General features: G+C 45.0%; 1 protein-coding gene and 1 pseudogene across 6 annotated transcripts in view; both read right to left on the bottom strand.

Moving 5' to 3' along the window:
• GSPT1 (G1 to S phase transition 1) overlaps window positions 1-20266 on the bottom strand; it is a 48872-nt gene extending 28606 nt beyond the window's left edge. For 2 of the 6 annotated variants that reach the window (XM_025371162.1, XM_025371163.1), the window contains exons 1-3: window positions 18968-19566; window positions 1193-1234; window positions 1041-1082 (exon numbers count right to left, since the gene is read on the bottom strand). In XM_025371162.1, coding sequence (XP_025226947.1) covers window positions 1041-1082; window positions 1193-1234; window positions 18968-19322 — 439 coding nt within the window. In that variant the 5' untranslated portion in view covers window positions 19323-19566. Of the gene's footprint in view, window positions 1-1040; window positions 1083-1192; window positions 1235-3759; window positions 3766-5126; window positions 5141-11800; window positions 11815-13604; window positions 13613-14137; window positions 14161-14531; window positions 14538-17101; window positions 17114-18944; window positions 19576-19646 lie in introns of those variants that run through there. The other 4 variants (XM_025371166.1, XM_025371165.1, XM_025371164.1 and 1 more) reach the window with 4 other exon arrangements.
• LOC112614539 lies at window positions 7130-7347 on the bottom strand (annotated as a pseudogene).
• Window positions 20267-25716: the final 5450 nt, after the last annotated feature.

Raw genomic sequence — 25716 nt, 5'->3', positions numbered from 1 at the left:
GACATTTTAACTTAGTATTCTGAAAAAGATTTATAATCTATACTTTAAAATACACAAGCTTTAAAACAACAAATGGGACTTTGCATATGTAGTTCCATTTCCTAATGCCTAGTGACACATAAGCAGGAAAACCTCTTTCGTAACAGAAATGGGTGACAGCTTTCAAGGCAGACTCACTGCTGGTATCAGATCAGAGGGCACTGACTCACAGGCTGAGATTGCTATTTTAGCAAAGCTTCATTTTCATGAGGACAAACAAAATGTAAACAAGAGTCCTAACATTCCCAACAGCCTAGTTATTCCAGTGTTGAGACACCCTGATAGTAAGAAAAAAAGTAAAGTTTAAAATTGTGACACACGAAAAGAATGAAAGGATTTAGGAAATATTTTCTTTTTCCTCTTAAAGTAATAAAACTTTGGCATCAACTTTAATCACCCTGGGAACATGAAACCCTTAAGAATTAAGTTATAAAAAGGAAGAACATTTTTCACCAAAAAAACAGAACATGTGGCCTGGCAATGGTGGCTCACACCTGTAATCCCAGCACTTTGGGAGGCCGAGGTGGGCGGATCACGAGGTCAGGAGTTCCAGACCAGCCTGACCAAGATGGTGAAACCCCATCTCTACTAAAAATACAAAAATTGCCAGGCGCTGTGGCACCGCTTGTAATCCCAGCTACTCAGGAAGCTGAGGCCGGAGAATCATTTGAAGCCGGGAGGCGGAGGTTGCAGTGAGCCGAGATCACACCACTGCACTCCAGCTTGGGCGACAGAGCGAGACTCCATCTCAAAAAAAGAAAACAGAACATGTACAGGTATTTAAATTGACTTTACCATTCCTCCACTCAATTTTATTTGCAATCACTAAGTTTATCAAGACAGTGTTAATGCCTAGTTTGTTCTACTTTCTAAATACTAATAGCAAAGACTCAATATGACTTAAATGTAGGCATTACAATAATCATAACACATTTGCACCTTAAATCTTGAGAGTGAAAGAGTTTCATTTACTGTATTAATATGATCAAAAATTTTCTTACCAATAGGTTCTGAAAGTTCCATGCTAACAGCTGAATTTGAACCTAGACAAGAGATTGAAATATAATATCTATTTACAAAACAGTATCTAGCTTTATACAGCATAGACAACCTAATGTTTTCTCAAGTAGACTTTCAAAGACAGCATCATTACCTTCACACAATGACTGTTCCTCTTGAGAGGATTCCACAGGTGCTGTTTAACAGAAATAAGTTCTGTTAAAAATTGATACTTATCCATCCATTTCACTTATCTTTTAATATGTAGTAAAAACAGAAGTTCAATAACACAACACAAGCCTCAATCAATAACCCCAGATCAATGGCAGCTAACTCAGGCCTTCAAATTAGAAGTCTCTGCTTAACCTACTTTTCAAAATTCTACTAATTACAGCTAATTTTGAAACATTTTCACTAGTTTCAATGTATTCATAAAAACATGCTTATTCTTTTGATTTGCTTTATAAACTTTTTCTTCACAGATACTGTCAAAGTAATCTGCAGCTCAGCACAGATCAGATGTGTTCAACAAATACACATCTACTTCCCATGATTCTCTCTTGGTAAGCTAGCCCAAGAAAGCTGTGATTAGCTTTTTTTTTTTTTTTTTTTTTTTGAGACTCAGTTTCACTCTTGTTGTCCAGGCTAGAGTGCAATGAATGGCACCATCTCGGCTTACCACAGCCTCCACCTCCCTGGTTCAAGCGATTCTCCTGCCTCAGTCTCCTGAATAGCTGGGATTACAGGCACATGCCACCACGCCTGGCTAATTTTGTATTTTTAGTAGAGACGGGGTTTTGCCATGTTGGTCAGGCTGGTCTTGAACTACTGACCTCAGGTGATCCACCCACCTCGGCCTCCCAAAGTGCTGGGATTACAGGTTTGAGCCACCGCGCCCGGCCTGTGATTAGCCCATTTTAATATTCCATACTCATCAAAATTCCTGAATAAATTAGATACCTGTAAGATAAATGACATTTGTATAAAGTCCTGAAATACATATAAGCCATTTAAAAAACATCTGCAGAAAAGGTGATTCCAGTGATGCCAGTTTTTTCCTACACTAGAACTCTAAGACCAAGCAACAATCCAGTTTCCAGTTGCCACACTGCAAATTTATTTATGACATTACTGGAAGAGATGTGGAAGAAATACATACTAATAACCAAATATCTAAGTCTGCTTTTTGGATTTTAGTTTGTCAGATACAGACAAACCTAAATTATACTCCAATATGAACGTGCCCCTGCTGTAAACAATCTCCACCATAGAAAAAGACACCAAAGAATTAAATCATATGAATCATGCACAGCAAGTATGAAAAAATAATGAATTTGTAACCTGTAAAATCATTACCCGGAAAGGATCAATACCTTTAAGAGTCAAGAGAGAGTGTTTTGGGCCCAACCTTCAATAGCATCAAATGTTGAGTAAAGTAATTTCCTGTCCCTGATAGGTAAAGGACAACCAAATTGTTTTTCTTTTCTATTTTTTAAGTGACAGGCTCAGATTGTCACTGAGGAAGATCTGTTTCTTGCAGCTTAAACTACATGAACTAGAGTGGGCAAGACCCCACAAGCAGGAAGACCCACATCACCACTACAAGAAAGCATGCCACGGGGACAACCAAGCAATACAACTGGAAGGGCAGGCGGGCTACACCTGACAGGAGGTGGGAGAAAGGGAGAGTACAAGGTCTAAGATGACCCCAAGCTGTGGGATGAGCAGGACATTAACAAACAGGGGGGAAACCCATTTGAACCTGGTTTGGAAGGAGACCGAAACTGTACTTCAAACACAATACAGATTTAACCTTTTTTTGCTTTTCCATTTTGAAGAAAAGTTTAAGGGTAAGGTAAGGAAAAATTACTCAATTTTCAGAGAAAGCCAGGCAGTACTGAGAGAATCAAGTTCACAGGCCACCCTAAGAAGGAGGAGACAGCATGGGGTACTCTCAAAGCCTGGAACTAAGCTGACTCCTAGGCTTAACTCCTGGCTTATGACAAGCTGTGAATGCATTTATTCCATTGAAATTGTGGGAATGATATACCATCTACCTGAGAGGATTGTTGAGGGGTTTATGGGAGGAAATGGGAGAATAATTTGTTTAGTGTCAGTTAAAGAACTCCTGGCATATTCAACAAATGTCAGTCTCCATCTGCTATGTAACTACTCTAACTCAATCCTATCAATATGTATTGAGTATCAGTCAGACACAGTGGCTCACACCTGTAATCCCAACACTTTGGGAGGCCAAGGCGGGGGGATCATTTGAGTTCGGGAGTTCAAGACCAGCCTGGCCAACATGGCAAAACCCTGTCTCTACTAAAAATACAAAAAAATTAGCCGAGTGTGGCGCACACCTGTAATCCCAGCTACTCGGGAGGCCGAGGCAGGAGGATCACTTGATCCCGGGAGGTGGAGGTTGCAGTGAGCCAAGATCACGTCACTGTACTCCAGCCTGGGCAACAAGAGTGAAACTCCATCTCAAAAAAAAAAAGAAAAACTAATAAAAATGCGTGTGTGTGTGTGTGTGTGTGTGTGTGTGTACTGAGTATCTATTATAGGCCAGACAAGGATAAAAAGTACTCACGAATCCATATTGTGTAGGGGGTGGGTGGTGGTGGTTGCAATTTGTTTTAACTAATTTTTATTGAGCCCTATGTGCCGACTGCTAGCTCATCCCCACCAAAAGCCCTAGGAAACAGATCCTGTAATCACTACCATCTAACATACAGGCACATCAGAATCAACTGCAGGCATTTCCAAGTTATGCAAGTGCCATCTTCCCCTTCCTCAGATAACCCCTGCTGAAAATCAGTATTCAAGTAAAGTAAGCTCTGGTGGACATACAGTTATGATGTACTGTATTTTAAAGCAGGAAAATGACTGGTATGGTGGGCTTCCTCACCACTCTCAAGCGCATCACTAACTGTAACAGCTTTTCAAAACAAAACAGTACTTACACCTGACCACTTAGTTCCTGGCACCAGCTATTAGATTTACAATACAGATGGCTCCTCAACTTACAATGGATTGTAAATTGCAAATGGGTTGGGCATGGTGGCTCACACCTGTAGTCCCAAACCTCTGGGAGTCCAAGGTGGGAGGATGGCAAGAGTTTGAGACCAGCCTGGGCAACATGGCAAAACCCCATCTGTACCAAAAAAAAAAAAAAAAAATTCTGTCAGGAGTGGTGGCACACGCCCAGAGTCCCAGCTGCTCGGGGGGCTGAGCCCGGGAGGTCAAGGTTGCAATGAGTAGTGATTGCACCACTGCACTCCAGCCTGGGCGGGACAGTGACACCCTGTCTTAAAAAATAAAAATAAAACTGATATATTTCTACCCTGTCTTCATTCATCCACAGTAAACCCTTACTTCTTCATTCTTCTCTGGTCTTATTCATGATGCATACAACATCCAGATTTTACTGGCTACTAATGAGCCTGGGCTTAGAATCTTCCTAGGTTGAACTGTTCATGGCTAGGAAATAGATGATTAGGGTGTAATTTCTCACATCCTGCATGGTTCACAGCTGCTAGTAAAAGAAGTTAGAACCCTCTCAAGGAATGAAACTAGAGTTTCAAATTTTCCAACGTTATCTCTATGTTTAGAAACACACCGTTATTAACTATTTAAAAATGGAACAATTTTTGTAAGTGGAAAAGCTTTTCAGAGTTTACCACTGAGTGCAAATGCCATGCCCCAAATTAAAAGGAAAAACTAAGTTTGAGACCAGCCTGGGCAACATGGCAAAACCCCATCTCTACAAAAAATATATATGTATAAAAATTAGGCTGGACATGGTGGTTCATGCTTGTAGTCCCAGCTACTTAGGAAGCTGAGGCAAGAGAATTGCTTGAGCCCGGGTAGCAGAGGTCGCAGTGAGCCAAGATTGCACCACTGCACTCTAGCCTGGGTGAAAGAATGAGACCCTGTCTCGGCCAGGCGCGGTGGCTCAAGCCTGTAATCCCAGCACTTTGTTGGGAGGCCGAGACGGGCGGATCACGAGGTCAGGAGATCGAGATCATTCTGGCTAACATGGTGAAACCCCATCTCTACTAAAAAATACAAAAAACTAGCCGGGCGAGGTGGCGGGCGCCTGTAGTCCCAGCTACTCAGGAGGCTGAGGCAGGAGAATGGCGTAAACCCGGGAGGCGGAGCTTGCAGTGAGCTGAGATCTGGCCAGTGCACTCCAGCCTGGGCGACAGAGCGAGACTCCGTCTCAAAAAAAAAAAAAAAAAAAAAAAAATGAATGAGACCCTGTCTCAAAAAAAAGAGGAAAAATTAGGCTGGGCATGGTGGCTCACACCTGTAATGCCCGCACTTTGGGAGGCTGAGGTGGGCGGATCACCTGAGGTCAGGAGTATGAGACCAGCCTGACCAATATGAGGAAACCCCGACTCTACTAAAAATACAAAAATTTGCCAGGCATGATGTCTCATGCCTGTAATCCCAGCTACTTGGGAGGCTGAGGCAGGAGAATCAGTTGAACTTGGAAGGCGGAGGTTGCTGTGAGCTGAGATTGCACCATTGCACTCCAGCCTGGGCAACGTGAGTCAAACTCCGTCTTAAAAAAAAAAAAGAAGCAAAACTAAAACTAATAGTATAATTTACAATAAAGGAAAATTAATGAATTGGCTGTGATACTTGGTACATTACCACAAATTTTAAAACATGAAGTGAAAAGATTTTACCACAAGACAGCAGAACACTAGTACTGCCTGTGATACAGATGATAAACTGGATCTTGTTTTTTTTTTTAGAGATGGAGTCTCGCTCTGTCGCCCAGGCTGGAGTGCAATATCGTGGTCTCGGCTCATTGCAACCTCCACTTCCCAGGTTCAAGCGATTCTCCAGCTTGAAGTCCCGAGTAGCTGAGACTACAGGCGTGTGCCACCATACCCAGCTAATTTTTGTAGTTTTAGTAGAGACAGGGTTTCACTATGTTGGCCAGGCTGGTCTCAAACTCCTGACCTCATGTGATCTGCCCACCTCAACCTCCCAAAGTCCTGGGATTACAGTCATGAGCCACCGCACCTGGCCTTAAATTTTTTATAGAGATGGGGTTTCAATAGGTTTCCCAGACTGGTCTCCAACTCCTGAGCTCAAGCAATCCACCCACCTCAGCCTCCCAAAGTGCTAGGATTACAGGTGTGAGCCACCGCGCCCAGCTTCCAAAATACTTTAATAACCCAAAAGGAAACCCATATTCATTTAGCAGTTACTGCCCACACTCTCTCCTAGCTTCTGGCAGCCACCAGTAAGTCTCTTTTCTGTCTCTGTGGATTTACCTCTTCTGAATATTTCATATCAATGGAATCATAGAATATGTGGTGTTTGTGTTGTTTCACCATAATCAAATTCTAACTATCAATTTTAAGATCCAGTTATCAGGCCAGGCGCGGTGGCTCACGACTGTAATCCCAGCACTTTGGGAGGCTGAGGCAGGCAGAGCACCTGAGGTTGGGAGTTTGAGACCAGCCTGGCCAACACCATGAAACCCCGTCTCTACTAAAAATACAAAAATTAGCTGGGGTGGTGACAGGTGCCTATAATCCCAGCTACTCAGGAGGCTGAGCCAGGAGAATCTGGGAATCTTGAACCTGGAAGGCAGAGGCTGCAGTGAGCTGAGATCACACTACTGCACTTCAGCCTGGGCATAACAGTGAGACTCTGTCTCAAAAAAAATAAAAATAAAAATTAGCTGGGCGTGGTGGCACATGTCTGTAGCGCCAGCTACTTGGGATGCTGAGGTGGGAAGATCACTTGAACCCGGGAGGTGGAGCGAGGTTGCAGTGAACCAAGATGGCACCACTGCTCTCCAACCTGGACGATGGGGTGAGACCCTGTCTCCCCCCCAAAAAAAGAAAATGCTTTAGAACTAGCTAGAAATGCTGGTTGTACAACACGGTGTGAATATACTAAATGTCACTGAATTGTTCACTTTAAAATGGTTAGTTTTATTTATTTATTTAATTGTTTATCAAGAGGAACTATTTCTTAGCCCACATATTCATGTGTTCAGGAACACGAGTCAGTGACAAACTTCTAAGTAAACCAACCTGAAGAAATTCTTTATATTCCAAGATTACTTTACACTCTGACAGATACCAGCCTTCCTCATCTCCTCAAAATCTCATCATTTCTGTAGAAATCTGCATATGCCTTCTTTCTTGGTTCAGCCACACCAAACTTATACAAAGCTGCAACCCCCAGGGATACCATGAATGCTCCAAACATATGAAATTGCAGACGCTTGGCCAAAAGGCCAGGCATCTGAGGCTTTGGCAACACTTCGGGAACCATGGTAGTTACTGTCCTTGATATGTGCGCCAACCTCAACACCAATGTCCTTCCTGACTCATGTTATTTTATTTTATTTATTTTGAGACGGAGTCTTGCTCTGTCGCCAGGCTGGAGTGCAGTGGTGCAATCTCGACTCACGGCAACTTCCGCCTCCCGGGTTCAAGTGATTCCCCTGCCTCAGCCTCCTGAATAGCTGGGACAACAAGCGTGCGCTACCACGCCTGGGTAATTTTTTTATTTTAGTAGAGATGGGGTTTCACCATGTTGGCCAGGATGGGCTCAATCTCCTGACCTTGTGATCTGCCCACCTAGGCCTCCTAAAGTGCTGGGATTACAGGCGTGAGCTACCGCACCCGGCCAGTTTTATGTTATGTGGATTTTGCTTCAATTTTTAAAAAGGGTATACAATTATTTTTAAAGCTTTGATCATGGATCAAAGGACTTGAACATGGAGAATCCTACTTGGCCAGCACATCCACACAGCACACGTCAGTCAAGGCCACAGACATCATGGCAGGTTAAAAAAAGCTACGATTTGATTCAAGTTACATGTTTTAAACACAAATGTTTGCCTAATTCTTAAAAAGTGCCTGATGCATATATTTCATAAATCAGCAATTTAAATTCATACTGCTTTAGACACAAAACTAATCTTTAGGCCGGGTGCAGTGGCTCATGCCTATAAAACCAACACTCTGGGAGGCAAGGCAGGAGGATCACTTTAGGCCAGGAGTTTGAGACCACCCTGCGAAACACAAGGAGACTTCATCCTTACAAAAAATTTAAAAATTAACTGGGTATAGTGGCACAAGCCTATAGTCCCAGGCAGGAGAATCACTTGAACCTGGGAGGTGGAAGCTGCAGTGAGCAGTGATCACACCAGTGCACTCCAGCCTGGGCGACACAGCAAGACCCTGTATCAAACAATAACAACAAAACACAGTCATCCTAAGTAAAATTGTAGTTTTGTTAGCTAAATGGGGTGTTAATTAAAGAAAAATACGATTTCAGAGCTGTCACAGAAGTGTCTCACATTGCATGAAAGTGAGAAGTATGTGTGACAAAAATCTGTCCAAGTTTCTGTAGTGATGGAAATGTTTTACATCTGTGCTGTGACATGATAGTCACCAGCGACATGTGGTTATTAAGCACTGGAAACACGGTTATTACGACTGAGAAACTGAATTTTAAATTTAATTTTAATAAATTTAAATAGCCACATGTGGTTTTCGATCACACTTTGGACACACAGTTCTAGCTCAAGGATTCTCCTAAATTGTAGTACACACTTGCCTACCTAATCCCCCATTTCTATCCCATTCCCTGTCCATCCCCCAGCCTGAAGGGCTAACGATCACTCCTCTCAGACATGACACCTCTTTAAATTAGAGGCACACGCGGGGACTGGGTGCAGTGGCTCACACCTGTACCTGTAACCCCAGCACTTTGGGAGGCCAAGGCAGGTGGATCACTTGAGGTCAGGAATTTGAGACCAGCCTGGCCAACATGGTGAAACCCCGTCTCTACTAAAAAATTAGCCGGGTCTGGTGGCACACACCTGTAACCCCAGCTACTCAGGAGGCTGTGGTGGGAGAATGGCTTGAACCGGGGAGGCGCAGGTTGCAGTGCGTTGAGATCATTCAGTCACTGCACTCCAGCCTGAGTGACAGAACAAGACTCTGTCTCAAAAATAAATAAATAAATACATACATAATAGGTACACATGTATCTTAGCTCTTGTTCCCTAGATTATAGACTTCCAGAATTAACTGTAGATGGATGGATTTCTGAAACATGGAGACTTTTTTCTACTTCGGTAATCTCAACAAGTTGGCATGATGTATTGTATAGAATAAATACACAGTCAATTTTTACTGAATTAGCGTATTTTTCTTTGACTTTCACACTGGTTCCTTCCAGTCACATCAGTTCACTTTTTCACTTTTCTTTTTTCTTCTGTTTGAGATGGAGTCTTGCTCTGTCGCCCAGGCTGGAGTGCAGTGGCACTATCTCGGCTCACTGCAACCTCCACCTCCTGGGTTCAAGCATGAGCTACCGCGCCTGGCCTCACTTTCCTTTTCTGACCAGGATCCTTAGCCTCCATCTGTACATTCATTGCATTTCCATTAGGGTTCAAGAGAGTTGAAAACAATTGTAAATGTGTCAACTTTCTAAGAAGGGGTTAGGGAAGCACTACACTCAGGAGGTGTTGGGCCAGGTGTGGTGGTTCTCACCTATAAGCCCAGCACTTTGGGAGGCCAAGCTAAGAGGACTGCTTGAGGCCAAGAGTTCAAGACCAGCTGGGGCAACACAGCGAGGCTTTGTCTCTACAAAAAAAAATGTAAAAATTAGCCAAGCGTGGAGGCATATAGTTGTAGTCCCAGCTATTTGGGAGGCTGAGGCAGGAGGATCCCTTAAACCCAGGAGGTTGAGGCCGCAGTGAGCTCTGACTGTGCCACTGCACTCCAGCCTGGGCAACATGAGACCCTGTCTCAAAAAACAAAATTAAAAAAAGAAAATTTTAAATTAACTATGTGGTTCATATTACATTTCCATTGCATTATGCCAGGGTGGTAACGATAAAAAAGCAAGATTCATTTATCTCAGGAAGAAAATTAGGCTGAGATGATAAATCCAGCAGCCAGCAAGTCTTAATAATTGGCACTTATCTGGTAAGATCACATGAGACAATGTTTCTTGAAATTTTTTCACGAAAATCCCTCCAACAGCAAAGAATGACCCCATCTCTGAACAAAAATTTGCAAGCTGAGGTATTTTTTTTCCCCATAGACAATACTGAAAAACAGTAAAAGCAAACACCAGAAAGAAAAGTCAGCAGAACACATAAAAAATGTGGATGGTTTTGCCTTAATTACCTAACAGTCTAAAAATAAAAAGGCACAGTGGTACAGACAGTGGTGAACAGAGCAGTTTTAAAGTATTTTACATCAACATTTGCTAAAATGTAAAAAGAAGTAATTTCAAAATATTGCTTTAAATCAGAGCATTGCCTACTTATGACAAATATCATTCTGCTACCACTGAGACAGAACACGGAGAAATGCCACAGTCCAAGCTCACGGGCCCAGTTTCTGGAGAGTCTCAGTCTACTTTAATACAAAATCACAGGGAAAGCACTAGCAGTCACTACTAGAACAAACTTTGAAATGACCTAGATTCTAAGCCTCGCTCCTCTCATGGATGTGACCTAAGTTATTTAGCTTTACTGAGCCCTTATTTTCTCATCTGTAAAATGGGTCAACAGTACCTAAACCTCAAGAGAATGTTGTGAAGACTAAATAACTGAGAAGGGGATATTAAGCAGTGGTGGTAACTGCTCAATAAATTTATTACAGCAAGCATTTCAAAGCCCCAAAATAATTTCAAAAACCTTTAAGAAAGAAACATGAGGCAAATGCCAAGGCCACTCTCAGAAAACACATGCCAGTTGTAGTAATTAGCTCTAAGCATGCCCTTCCCCTCCCCTGCCCCCGACCCCGCCCGCCCCCTCCCCTCCCCCGTTACTAAAGAGCATGATGTGGCAGATCGAACACTAAACTAGCAGGTGGCAAATCTGCATTCTAGACTCAACAGGGTCATTAACTCTGTGAGTGACCTTAGGCATCTACTTAGCATTTCTAAGGCTCCAGTTCCTTTATCCGAAAATGAGGAGATTGTACAAGTGCTAGGGTCATATCCAGCGCTAACATTCTAAGAACCTCTTTATTCAGACACTAAAGGAATACCACATTATCAACCTGATTAGACTTTGCATAGAGTAACTAAAATTCTATTCTGTTTTTCAAACAACCCTGAAGGATAGTCTTACAGCTACATCCTGACTACTTCAAAAACAATTTGAAGCCAGGCAAGGTGGCTCACACATGTAATCCCAGCACTTTGGGAGGCTGAGGCGGGCGGATCACTTGAGGTCAGGAGTTCGAGACTAGCCTGGTCAGCATGGCAAAGCCCTATCTCTACTAAAAATACAAAAATTAGCCAGGCGTGGTGGTGCACGTGTATAATCCCAGCTACTTGGGAGGCTGAGGCAGGAGAATCACTTGAACCAGGCAGGCAGAGGTTGGGGTGAGCCAAGATCACGCCAGTGCACTCCAGCCTGGGCGACAGAGAGAGATTCATCTCAAAAACAAAAAAACAAAACAAAAAAACCATTTAAATAACATTTAAAATACACAAACCAAAACCATTTCAGAAAGCCTCAAAAAAAAGTACAAAAATAACAGAAAGAGCAGGGTGCGGTGTCTCATGCCTGTAATCCCAGCACTTTGGGAGGCCAAGGTGGGTGGCTCACTTGAGGTCAGTAGTTCAAGACCAGCCTCGTCAACATGGCGAATCCCTGTCTCTACTAAAAATACAAAAATTAGCAGGGCATGGTGGTGCGCGCCTGTAATCCCAGCTACTCGGGAGAGTAGGGCAGGAGAATCGCTTGAACCCGGGAGGTGGAGGCTGCCGTGAGCCGCGATCACTACTAGACTCCAGCTGGGGCAACAGAGGGAGACTCCGTGTCAAAAACAAAAAATAACAGAAACATTTTTCTGCTACCAAAATGAACCACCCAAAGGCAATGGAGAAGTAGTATGGTAACATACTGGAATTCCACAGAAATACTCAACCAGGAAATTACCCAGTGAAATTCTGCAGAATGAGTTTTTTTTTTTTTCAAGTGAAGTGACAATTACCTAATGGGAATGTGGTTTGGAAGTGAGTGTCACCAATGTTAGGTCAGGTGCTCAAGAAAGCCTTAATGTGTTCTTCTCCCTTTGAAAGTAGAATTATGACGGGAAACTGGTTCAACATGCAGTACTGTAACAACTAGGTTTCCTTAAAACAAAGCCATTTACAAAGGAGCCATATAAATCTACATCCTCGGCTCTACTGAAAACAAGGCAGAAAATTATAAGCCTTGAAACAAATCAACAGCTAAAAACTGTCAATTTTCTTGATTGTTCTGAGGACCTCAGACCCTTCAACTAGTAGCCAAATTCTTGCCTCCCGAAGATATTTTAAAACTAAAGGTAGAATGATGAAATTCTAAACATGCCCCAATAGATACACTAGCCAGACTCATAGTAACTGAACTCACTGCTGTTTAATGCGAAATAGACAAGTACTGTAAAAAGATAACTAGTGCTCTACCTTCAGCACACTTGAAAAACTTAAAAATACGAAACCTGGCCAGGCACAGTGGCTCTCGCCTGTAATCCCAGCACTTTGGAAGGCTGAGACAGGTGGATCACCTGGGGTCAGGAGTTCGAGACCAGCCTGGGCAACATGGTGAAACCCCGCCTCTACTAAAAATACAAAAATTAGCTGGGCATGGTGGCAGGCACCTGTAATCTCAGCTACTTGGGAAGCTGAGGCAGGAGAATCGCTTGAACCTGGGAGGCGAAGGTTACGGTGAACCGAATTACGGCGAACCGAATTACGGCCACTGCACTCCAGCCTGTGACAGAGCGAGACTCCATCGCAAAAAACAAAAACAAAATCTTAGCCAGGCGTTGTGGTGGGTGCCTATAGTCCTAGCTACTCAGGAGGCTGAGGCAGAAGGATCACTTGAGCCCAGGGATTTGAAGTAACAATGGGCTATGATCACACCACTGTACTCTAGCTTGGGTGGCAAAGTAAGATCCTATCCTGTCTCTAAAAATAGTAAGTAAAAAGTTTTTTAAAATACACACAACCTTGGTGTTCAGGCTTTGGCTACAACTCTGGCCCAGGAGGCCAGAAAAAAAAATACACACAAGGCATTCAGAAAGAACAGTGAGTAGATAATAAATCTTTAATTTTATTAGAGTGACAAGACTGCAATGTTTTACATAAGGGATTGCTGTTCTCAGCTTTGAAAGCCCTCTCTACACTCTCTGCAGGGCTCGCTTACCACGCTGTGACTTCCACTAGAGTACACTGGGCATCTGATCCCTTTATAGATTCCTTCAGGACCACAACTGATTCATCTTGGTGTTATTTCAAGTGCCTAGCACAGCACCTTACATTCAGTGGACTGCTAAATGTTTGTTAATTAGTTGCCAGTACACATATCTGAGCAAAACCAGAAATTCGCATTTCTGGAAAAAATTCCATTCTAATACTGCTAACTCAACCCAGAAGGTTATCAAATCTTTTTCATTTCTTTCTCTCCAACCAGAAAGAAAGTATTATGTGAAAACTTTCAGACATTTCTTCCCCAGCAAACCAAAGCAAGCAAATCAAGGCTTAAAGTCTGTCCTCTACATTACCTCCTAAACTTGTCCAAACTGAAATTGCTGTCTTTTCACGCACTACAACTTCAGAAAAGGTAAAAAATAAAGAACAGAAGAATGCAATGAGATATGTACTAACAGCACTACGTAAAACCTGCTTCAAAGAGGGTTTATTCCAGTCAAAATTTCTAACAGTTTAAACAACTGCACAACTTGGCACAGCATATCCCTAGATGATGCCTTCGCTTGTTCCCTAAATCCTCACTTTCAAGCCATTCATACATGTAAAACCATGAAACAGACAAAAAGGTCAGCCATGGCAGGAGAAGTAAAGAAAGGCTGTGTAATACTTACTACTGTGATACTCCAGGGATACTGTGGGGCCTCTACTCTACCCCATCTGCTGTCCCATTGAAGCCTAAAAACGCCTTTATATGAGCACAGTTCTTGCAGGCACTTCAGTCTCAAAAACGGATTCTCAAATATAGAATTTTCGCTATCGTCTACCTCAACAGACAGAATTTAACATAATAAAGTATAAGGGCCTTTCTGGATTAAACAACCATTACTTTGATTTGGGATCCTCTCTACTCTGGTGGCCCTGAAGAGGTCACTTCTGAGATGTTCCAGCTTAAAACTGAGAATATTCTAAAAAGTATCTGCCAAGTGGTGATGGTTGCATAACCTTACAAATATACCAGAAGCCACTGAACTGTACACTTTACTTTTCTTTTTGGACAGTGTCTCATTTGGTCACCCAGGCTGAGTGCAGTGGTGCCATCATAGCTCACTGCAGCCTCCAACTCCTGGGCTCAAGAGATCCTCCCACCTCAGCCTCCCAAGTAGCTGGGACTACAGGCTTATGCCACCACACTCAGCTTTTTTTTTTTTTTTTTTTTTTTAAATGGAGTCTCATTGTCACCCAGGCTAGAGTGCAGTGGCGTGATCTCAGCTCACTGCAACCTCCGCCTCCCAGGTTCAAGTGATTCTCCTGCCTCAGCCTCCCAAGTAGCTGGGACTATGGGCGTGCACAACCACGCCTGACTAATTTTTATATTTTTAGTAGAGATCGGTTTTGCCATGTTGGCCAGGCTGGTCTCGAACTCCTGACCTCAGGTGATCCATCGACCTCGGCCTCCCAAAGTGCTGGGATTACAGGCATGAGCCACTGCGCCCTGTTGTATTTTAGTGTTTGTGGACACAGGGTCTCAGTCTCACTATGTTTTACAGAGACCTCAGGCAACCCTCTCACCTCAGACTCCCAGAGTGTTGGGTTTATAGGTGTGAGCCAATGCACCCAGCTTGTACAGTTGAAAAGGGTAAATTTGGCCGGGCGCGGTGGCTCAAGCCTGTAATCCCAGCACTTTGGGAGGCCGAGACGGGCGGATCACGAGGTCAGGAGATCGAGACCATCCTGGCTAACACGGTGAAACCCCGTCTCTACTAAAAATACAAGAAAATTAGCCGGGCGAGGTGGCGGGCGCCTGTAGTCCCAGCTACTCGGGAGGCTGAGGCAGGAGAATGGCGTGAACCCGGGGGGGCGGAGCTTGCAGTGAGCCGAGATCGCGCCACTACACTCCAGCCTGGGGCACAGAGCAAGACTCCGTCTCAAAAAAAAAAAAAAAGAAAAAAAAAGAAAAGGGTGAATTTTACAGTGTGTAAGTTAAATCTCAATCAAAAAAAAAAAAAAAAAAAAAGCTGGGCGCAGTGGCTCACACCTGTAATCCCAGCATTTTGGGAGGCCAAGGTGGGCAGATCACCTGAAGTCAGGAGTTCAAGACCAATCTAGCCAATATGGTGAAATCTCATCTCTACAAAAACACACACAGAAAAGAAAAATAGCTAGGCATGATGGCAGGTGCCTGTGATCCCAGCTACTTGGGAGGCTGAGGCAGGAGAATCGCTTGAACCTGGGAGGAGGAGGTTGTAGTGAGCCGAGATCATGCCACTGCACACCAGCCGGGGCAACAGAGCGAGACTCCGTCTCAAAAAAAAAAAAAAAAAAAAAAGGCCTCCTCCAATAAATAAGGCATTCAGCAAATGAACGCTACAAAACAGAATGTTTCTCTTTAAAATTCAAGTTCCACAATACAATCTGCTAAGTTTTGGAGACAGTGCCTCCTCTGAGTAAGTACTGAGGGCTGCTGGTTTTATTCCATGCTTATTTCTTAATGGCATTGAGTTTTGAGAGGCATTAACGGTGGGATGATGCAAAGAACACCACATCATTACTTTAGAAGCTCTGGCTGTTCTAGAAAGTCCAAATAACCCTAAAAATAACTAAACCAGTTTCTTACCTAAGAATAAAAAAAACTAGTTGCAAATTACAACTTAAATACATCCTATCAGAGAAAATGCTTGCTCTAATACACATTAAACCTTGTCTTCTACATTGTCATTCATTTGGGGACCTCAATTTTTAAGGAGAATCTCTTGGCCAATTTACTTGGCTCTAGAGAACTGCGCTTAAATGAATTACACTTAATTACACTTACATGGGTTCCACTTAATTATTTCTTAGGAACCTGTATTCTTTAGTTTTCAAAGATATCCAATGTCAACACTGAATCCCAAGGTCTGACTCTCCAGGCTCCTTCAACAGCTTTACTGGCAAGCAGTTTAAAAACACACCCACCACAAATTTCAGCTATGGCTTAACTAAAGAACAAAATGTGCTGCTAGCCCTATTGTCCACTTCCTCACTATCAAAAAAACCTTGCAAACTTTTTGGTTCCCCTTTTGTAAATTTCAATCCAGGTGTTATTTCCTAATTTTCCCCCTGCTTTTTACAAGCACTGATTGTTATCCGATGCTGGCTTTTTATGGACTGGAACATGCAATCCAACAGTCTCAATATAACTCTGGACCTCAATTTAGAAAATCAGTTCTTTTCCAAATAGACATCTTACGTAGGATAATTTTTTTTTTTTTTTTTTTTTTTTTTGGGACGGGGTCTTGCTCTGTCACCCAGGCTGGAGTACAGTGGCCGGATCTCAGCTCACTGCAAGCTCCGCCTCCCGGGTTTACGCCATTCTCCTGCCTCAGCCTCCCGAGTAGCTGGGACTACAGGCGCCCGCCACCACGCCCGGCTAATTTTTTGTATTTTTAGTAGAGACGGGGTTTCACCGTGTTAGCCCGGATGGTCTTGATATCCTGACCTCGTGATCCGCCCGTCTCGGCCTCCCAAAGTGCTGGGATTACAGGCTTGAGCCACCGCGCCCGGCCGGATAATTTTTTAAAAACATTAACTGGCATCTTGGTAGAAGCAGTTGGTAAACTCAGTAACACCAAAATAGTTTTCTGATTAAAAACAAGAAAGCTGACCATGATGTAGGGATTTTCTTACTGACAGCTACTTCCCTACAGGTTTTCACATCTCCAACTTCTAGCATTGTTAAAGAGAAAAAAATTAGGTCTAACTACAAATTAGCAACTATGAGGAAGAGAGAAAGCCTGCATAAAAGGTAATACCTAGTCACCAACAGGCACCAACAGTGACTATTTTAGACCAAGGATGGTTATCCCCGGATGACTGGCTGGACAGGCTGTAAATGGAATCCTGAGTCTAGTCAGAGTCCTGAGTCTAGTCAGAGTGGTGCTGGCGGCTCCACAGAAAGGAGGAAGAGCCAAAAAAGAAAATGGCTGGATAAACAAAATCTGCAAAATAAGGTAGGGAATGGGCACTTTTAGGAGCTGAGAAGTGAACTAGGTTAGGCAGTCAAAATGGCTTGATATATCAAGTCAAGAATTACAAGCTAAGCTTCCTTATTCAAAAGGAAAACATCGTCTACGGCCATACCACCCTGGACGTGCTCCATCTCCTCAAATCTCCTCAAAAGAAAACATCAACCATCCACACAAACAAAAGAAATGCCACTGTCAATAAAACCACCAAATCAACCGTGTTGACGTACATACGTCATCAGAGTGTTTCTCCAAACGCTATCCTTTTACCACAAAAGAGCAAACGGTGACAAGTCTCCGTAGAAACCAAACTCCTAGAGCACTTTTATAATGTCCACTTATCTAAGAACCACAATACAGAACTTTATTTTTTTATATGAAAAACATAAATGTATTTCTCATAACACAATACAGAACTTTAAAGAGACAAATCAACAATATGTTCTCACTTAAAATGCGCTGGAAGTCATGACCCAGCCCATCAATGTCCTGGCTAAATGATGAAAGGACGTTCAGCCTTTTCCTTCCTTTTTCATTTTCTCTTTAAGGAAACACTGACAGTTCCTAAAATAAGCACCATTAGGAAGAGAATACTTAAGTTCACTCATTTGACATTCCTCCAAAATCAGTACCTGAAAGCATGCTACCTACCACAAAATAAGCACCATTGTAAGAATACTTAAGTTCACTCATTTGATATTCCTACAACGTCAGCACCTGCAAGCAGGCTACCTACCACTTAAGCAACCCCTAAGTAGTGGAAGATGTTTAAAAACCAAAGTTAATTCGAAATCACAGAATGTATGTCTACTAGCTACAGTCAGAAAGACACGTGACAACTATTAAATTATAACAAATGCTCAAGTGTCTGAAGAAGTAGACTGAATTACTGACACACGAACACAGTGAGTTATTCCAAGCAATCTGAATAAGGTCAACGATTTTACAGCAATGAAAATTCTCTAAACGTGTCGCTGACAAAGGAGAAAAGTGTAAGCCTCACTTAAAAAAGACAAATCAATATAGTCTCCTATCACACATTAAGTGAGGAATCCTAACTTTGCGGCACTTTGTAAACTTTAGAAGCCTACACAATGCTAAAGGTAAAACAGATCTTGGTATTGATAGCCAAGTTTCTGCCCGATCACAAGGCTGCAATGCATCTTGGGATCCCTTCAGGACGGTTCAGGGCCATGGATAATTTAAAACGTAATTACAGTTTCAACAGTAGGAACTGCAGCAGGAGACGCTCTCTCAGCTGGACCTAAGGTGAAAGGAAAACTCGGGCATTTGTCTTTCCCCACTCCTCCGATCTCTAAACGCCCACCCGACTGATTCCTGGCTCCATCTGCGCCTCGTGGCGGTGATCCGCCGCGGCCCCCACTCTGTCCCATACGGTTCACATCTCAAGCGGGTAACTGCGGACTCCAGAGCAGGGTAGGGGCGCGGAAGGGCGGCACTCGGGTCCGGGTCTTTGGGCGCGCTACCCGCTGTCCGCTCCCCGCCCGGCCACCGCCGCGGGCCGCCCCGCGCAGGCCGGCTCCCGGGCTCGGGGCGCCCCACCTAGGCGGACGGCGCCACTGTCAGCGCCCCACGTGCCGGCCGGGCTCCAGGGCCGCGCGCCCCCGGGCCGCACCCCTACGCCATGTGGGCTCCGGCGCCCTGCCTGGCTTCCTCCCGCGTCCCCGGGGCTGCCCAGCGTCCCGGGCCTTTACCCGCAGGGCCTCCCGCGCCGCTGCCAGCTCCGTGGTTGGTGGCGGCGCCGCCAGCTGGGGGTGGCGGCGCTGCCGGGCCCCGCAGGAAGGACGGCACGAACTCGGCGGCGTGGACGTTGGGCACGAAGGGCTTGGCGTTGACGTTGAGTTGCCGGCTGAAGGCCGCGCTGAGGTTCTCCCGCTGGGCCTCGGCCGCCGCCGCCAGGGAGCCGCCGCCGCCGCCACACGGGCCCGGCCCGGGGGCTTCCATGTCCGCCTGGTCCCAGCAGTCGGGCGCCGAGTCGCTGCTGCTGCTGCCGCTGCTGCTCCCGCCGCCGCCGCCGCCGCCGCCACCGCCGCCACTGCCCGGATCCATGATCGGGGGGGCCGTGTGTGTGGTGGACAGAAAGCGGGAAATGGAGGCAGGGGCGCCCGGCCGGGGAGGAGTGGGCCGCGCTGACCGAGGGAAGGCGGCGGGGCAGAAGGGCCGGGAGCTAGCGACAAAGATTCCCGGCGTCGCCGCGGCAGCAGCTCCAGTCCCGACTCCACACTCGCGACGACGACAGAGGCGACGGCGGCGGCTGCGGCTCAACCCTCCTCCTCGTGTCTGCGAGCGGATCTCCTCCTACCTAACCACCTCCGACTGCCTCACCGCCAACCCCACGCCCGGCGCGGATTGACCCCTCACCGCTACCCGTACCTTCGCCTCGGTAGTTCTCTGTTCTGGCCGCCCCCGTTTCCGGCTATTTAGCACGACGGGAGGCGGAACTACAAGTTCCGGCAGCGCCCGCGCGACCTCGCTGCAGTTTTCCCGGGGGCCGACGGGAGTCGGAGTTCAGGGACTGGGCGCAACCGGAAGCCGCTCCGGCTCCCGGCAGGCAACGCAAGGAGGGGGAGGTCTTGTGGCCGCTCGACTGCCCCACCTGTCACCGGGTGGGGGGCAGGGGCAGGCTCTGGTTGGTGCAGCTCTGGGCTGGGCCGAAGACCGAGAGTCTTTTAGCCCATAGGAGGGGTCCACTCTGGCCTGTGGGACACAGGGTGCGGGAAAACGGACAGCATCTATAACGTGGGGAAGAAAAATACACTCAGCTCCCGAAAATTCCTGTACTCTCTTTTCACCACCTTTCCTGCGTTCTCTGTCTCACAGTCTCCCTACCTTGTTCTCTCTCCACCTTCTTTCTCCCTACCCCCAGCCAGATTTTGCCCTACATTTCAAAGCCGGTGCCGATTTCAAAGCTGATTTCATTTTATGTAATCATTTGGTGGAAGAGACAATAAAACTGTGAGATGTTCCAGCTTAAAACTGCAGTGTGGCTCATAAATCGCTGGGGCCCAGGCTCTGCCCAGGCAGAAGGGATCGTTAACTGGAAACTTTCAATGACTCACTGTTTGTTTGACTAGTCATATAAAGCCTTCACCCAAATTTTTCCATCCTTTCCTCCTCCCTGCCAAAGGGTTTGCAAATTAAACAGAGGATTGCCATATTCCGTGGTGTATCCGGCTGTACCTAACTAACAGGGTTATTTGGTGAGTCCAGCTTCCTTATGCACCATTAGGTGAAGTGCTTTCCTCTTGAATGGTCTGATTTGCTCAAGAATTCCTATGGTAGTTTTCATTGACTGCATCTTACACTTACAGATTGCAATTAGGTAAACCTGGGAAAAGAGCAAAAGCAAAAGAGAAATACTTAGAGTTCGCATTTAGGCTCTTCATGAAGTAGGAAAAATGTTGCTCTGAGTACCTGTTAAGTTTTCCTGTAATTCACCCATATGGAGCCCAAGACAGAGAAAAACATATTGTTAGTATTTTTCTGAAAAGAGTCTAGACAGGGTGCAACTAATCTGCCTAGAAATTACAGAGTAAAGGAAGTACATACATAGAATAGATGTTTCTGAACAACCTTAGGTTGTTTAAAAAAAAAAAAAAAAAAACAACTGGCCGGGCGCGGTGCCTCAAGCCTGTAATCCCAGCACTTTGGGAGGCCGAGACGGGCAGATCACGAGGTCAGGAGATCGAGACCATCCTGGCTAACACAGTGAAACCCCGTGTCTACTAAAAAAATATAAAAAAACTAGCCGGGCGAGGTGGCGGGCGCCTGTAGTCCCAGCTACTTGGGAGGCTGAGGCAGGAGAATGGCGTGAACCCAGGAGGCGGAGCTTGCAGTGAGCTGAGATCCGGCCACTGCACTCCAGCCTGGGCGACAGAGCGAGACTCTGTCTCAACAACAACAACAAAAAAAACTAACAAAATCTCGATCTAGATCTGTATTTTAATTTTAAACCTCTGTATTGTAAAGATAAGAGACAACTCAGCCTAATGAGATAGGTCACAAACGACGCTCTCAAGTATTTTTCAAAAGAGTCCTAGGCTACAGTAGTTTGAATTTAATTTTAAACTACCAAGCTTTATGGATTGAAAAAACACATACTGGCCAGGCGCAGTAGCTCATGCCCATAATCCCAGCACTTTGGGAGGCCGAGGCAGATGGATCATGTGAGGTGAGGAGTCCGTGACCAGCCTGGCCAACATGGTGAAACCCCGTCTCTACTAAAAATACAAAAATTAGCTGGGCATGGTGGCACATGCCTGTAATCCCAGCTGCTCAGGAAGCTGAGGCAGGAAAATCGCCTGAACCTGGGAGGTGGAGGTTGCAGTGAGCCAACATTGTGCCACTACACTCCAGCCTGGGCAACAGAGTGAGAGTCTGTCTCAAAAACAAACAAACGAAAAAAAAAAAAAAAAACTTGATCCACCCTCCTCAGCCTCCCAAAGTGCTGGGATTACCGGTGTGAGCCACCGCGCCCGGCAGAGTTTGCCTCTGCTTAATAGGAAGTTTTGGTTATAGCACATTATTATACCCGAAGACCTAACTGAATCATACTTAACAATGTCCATTTTAAAGTTGGTGTTAAGTAACTGTCAGATTTACAGAGAACTTAACAACTGTTATAAAAATTAGAACTTCATTTATGCGAGACCTGTATTGCTATTGAATAAAAGATGTTCACCTTATATTCACAAGAAAAAATACAAGGTGTTCAAAATGAAATGCCTTCTCTTTCCAGATTTTCATTCCCCATCCACCCACTCCTAAGAAAATGTCAACACAATCAGCGGGCTCAAATAATGAACTACACATCCTTCTCCAAGCATTTTGTCTTTGAATACTGCTCTCCTCTTTGTAGCACCCCTACAGCACTGAATGGTCCCTTTCTCACAGGTTAGTTCTTCACATCTAATTGAATTAGCGGAGTTTCCTTCTGCCTGGTTCTTTTTCTAGGGACAAAGGCAGAAACTGTTCAGACTGCTGCTTAGAAAAGCAGTTGATGTCATTAATTTCCTTGTCTCTGAACAGGATAATTATGGTTATTCAGGAAAAAATCCACTCCATTGGATTTCCAAAGCTTTGACCTGCCAGACAGACCTCCAGCAGAAAAGGGAAAAATCCTTCTTGTTAGTTGTGCTAAGACTGAGCAACTTGAGGGCAGGGTCTTACCTTAATCTTCTTTACATTTCTACTGCCTAGAATAATGCCCCGTATATAAAAGGGGCATTTTATATCAATTTAACTGGCTGATACTGTCCTTTGATACTCATTTAAGACTGTTGAGACGTAGGGCTAATTTTATTTATTTATTTATTTGTTTATTTATAATTTTTCTTGAGACAGAGTCTCGCTCTGTCGCCCAGGCTAGAGTGCAGTGGCGTGATCTCAGCTCACTGCAACCTCTGCCTCCCAGGTTCAAGCGATTCTCTCCCCTCAGGCTCCCGAGTAGCTGGGACTACAGGTGTGCACCACCACACCCAGCTAAGTTTTGTATTTTTAGTAGAGACGGGGTTTCACCATGTTGACCAGGATGGTCTTGATTTCTTGACCTTGTGATTCGCCCTCCTCAGCCTCCCAAAGTGTTGGATTACAGGCGTGAGACACTGCACCTGGCCTGTATTTTTTTTTTTTTTTTAGTAGAGATGGGGTTTCACAATGTTGGCCAGGCTGGTCTCGAACTCCTGACCTCAGGTGATCCACCTGGCTCGGCATCCCAAAATGCTGGGATTACAGGCGTGAGCCACTGCACCTGGTCCAGAAATAAAACAAATTTAATATGCGTGTTTGTTGCCTCCTTGACCACCAACCTAGTCCAATTCTGCCTCTTCAAAAAAGGCAACCACATGTTGCCTCTTCCTTTTCTCCCCAGAAAAAAATTATCTTTATTTATTATTTTTTTTTTTTTTGACAGAGTCTCACTCTCTCTCACTCTGTTGCCCAGGCTGGAGTGCAGTGGCACGATCTTGACTCCCTGGAATCTCCACCTCCCAGGTTCAAGTGATTCTCCTGCCTCAGCCTCCCGAGTAGCTGGGACTACAGGCATCTGCCACCATGCCCAGCTAATTTTTGTATTTTTAGTAGAGAGGAGGGTTTCACCATGTTGGCCAGGCTGGTCTCGAACTCCTGACTTCAAGTGATCCACCCACCTTTGCCTCCCAAAGTGCTGGGATGACAGGCGTGAGCCACCGCACCCGGCCTTTTTTTTTTGAAACAAAGTCTTGCCCTGTTGCCTCGGCTGGAGGGCACTACATGATCACAGCTCACTACAACCCTGACCTCCTGGGCTCAAGCGATCCTCCCACCTCAGCCCCTGGAGTAGCTGGGACCATAGGTTCAAGCCACTTACTTTTTACATTTTTTTTGTAGGGGGTGAGTCTCACTATGTTGCGCAGGCTGGTCTTAAACACCTGGGCTGAAATGATCCTCCTGCCTCAGCCTCCCAAAGGGTTAGGATTACAAGAGTGAACCGCCACAGCCAGCCATACGTTGCCTTTACAGCGTGGGCAAGTGGGAACTTATATCCAAGAAGCAGGGAGGGGGCAATAAATGGAAACAATTAAGAGGAAACATCGGGGTAAGGGGGATTCTGGCTAAGCCCATCTAACAGGATTCTTGCTGAAGGCAGGTCAGGGTGACCAAATATTACCTAGAGGATGGTGGAGGATGAGGAACCTGATCAGCTATGGAAGATGATCAGATATCAACGGTGGGGGGTTCTTGCTAAACTGACTTAGCAGGGTTCTTTGCTAAAACTGGATTTAATAAGGAAGTGCACAGATGGGCTTTGCAGAAGATTCAGAAGCCTGACTAAAGTTTGGCCAAACAAAGAATCTTTGTCATGTGTGAGATTAAAAAAAAAAAAAAAGGTAAGGAAGCCGGGCATGGTAGCTTACACCTGTAATCCCAGCTACTTGAGAGGCTAACGCAGGTGGATGGTTTGAGTCCAGGAGTTTGAAACCAGCCTGGGCAACATACCGAAAGACTGCATCTCTACAAAAATAAATTTTAAAAAAAGACAAGGAAAGGCTGGGGGCGGTGGCTCACGCCTGTAATCCCAGCACTTTGGGAGGCTGAGGCGGATGAATCATGAGGTCAGGAGTTTGAGACCAGTGTGGCCAACATGGGGAAACCCCGTCTCTACTAAAGATATAAAAAATTAGCCGGGCGTGGTGGCGCGTGCTTGTAATGCCAGCTACTCAGGAGGGTGAGACAGGAGAATCACTTGAACCCGGGAGGCAGAGGTTGCAGTGAGCCGACATTGTGTCATTACACTCCAGCCTGGGTGACAGGGTGAGACTCCGCCTCAAAATAAACAATAAATAAATAAGGAAAGGCTGAATGGGTAGCAGATGGTGATGATAATGATGATGCTATTGTTAAAACTTGGTAATGCCAACATGATCAAAATGACACTGAGCCCCAGAGCTCTGTCTTAAAGGACAGTCAATTGACCAGTTCATGTGCCAGAACTGGCTTCCTTGTCAGCTCCTGTGGGTTAATTGCCTTTTCAATGAACAGCTACAAAAACCAGTTATCCTGGTTTCCCCAGGAATCAGAGACGCTTCTGTGAGTCAATCTTTTACGTCACTTTGCAGGTCTCATTTTCTGAGTCCATCCATCTGGAGGAAGAGATCTTAGTCAATAAAATCACGGTGCCTTCTGTCACTAAAACCCAGGAGGCATTAACACTCATTTACACCCCCTGGGTTTCCCTGTAAATGGACTTATCCCCCGCTGGTAGAATGAAGCTACCAGGATCACTCTAAGAGTTGCCAATTTCCTACGCCAGCATAGTGCAGGTCTCCTCCCTGTACTGGCAGAGCTAGGCCCTTGAAAGGTATCTGAACAGCGGCTGTCCCCAGGTTGAACAGGCTTGTTGATTTACGTTGGAAATAGCTGTCTTGCTGTAATGATTGTCCCAGTACATCCACTTTGTGCATGTAGAAGACTCATAAGAGCATGGAGAAAGCCTGATCATCAACGTATGACTCAGATGAAAAGTTGATTTATTCTGCAGAGACCAGGGTTCATTGTCATTTTCCATTGTCAAGGGAAGAAAACAAAGTTCAGAGACGTTGAATAACTTGAGATATTGACATATTGCTTGGCATGTTTTTTTGTTTTGTTTTGTTTTTGTTCTTTTTTCTTTTTTTCTTTCTTTTTTTTTTTTTGAGATGGAGTTTCATTCTTGTTGCCCAGCCTGGAGTGCAATGGCTTGATCTTGGTTCACTGCAACCTCTGCCTCCTAGGCTCAACCGATTTGCCTGCCTCAGCCCCTCAAGTAGCTGGGATTACAGGCATGTGCCACCACACCTGGCTAATTTGATATTTATAGTTTTATTTTATTTATTTATTTGTTTTTGAGATGGAGTCTCACTCTGTAGCCCAAGCTGGGGCGCAGTAGCGTGATCTTGGCTCACTGCAACCTCTGCCTCCGGGGCTC

The sequence above is a fragment of the Theropithecus gelada genome, chromosome 20, assembly GCF_003255815.1.
Source record: "Theropithecus gelada isolate Dixy chromosome 20, Tgel_1.0, whole genome shotgun sequence".
Lineage (NCBI taxonomy): Eukaryota > Metazoa > Chordata > Mammalia > Primates > Cercopithecidae > Theropithecus > Theropithecus gelada.
The sequence above is the reverse complement of the archived record's forward strand: the minus strand, read 5'-3'. Positions and strand labels throughout refer to the sequence as shown.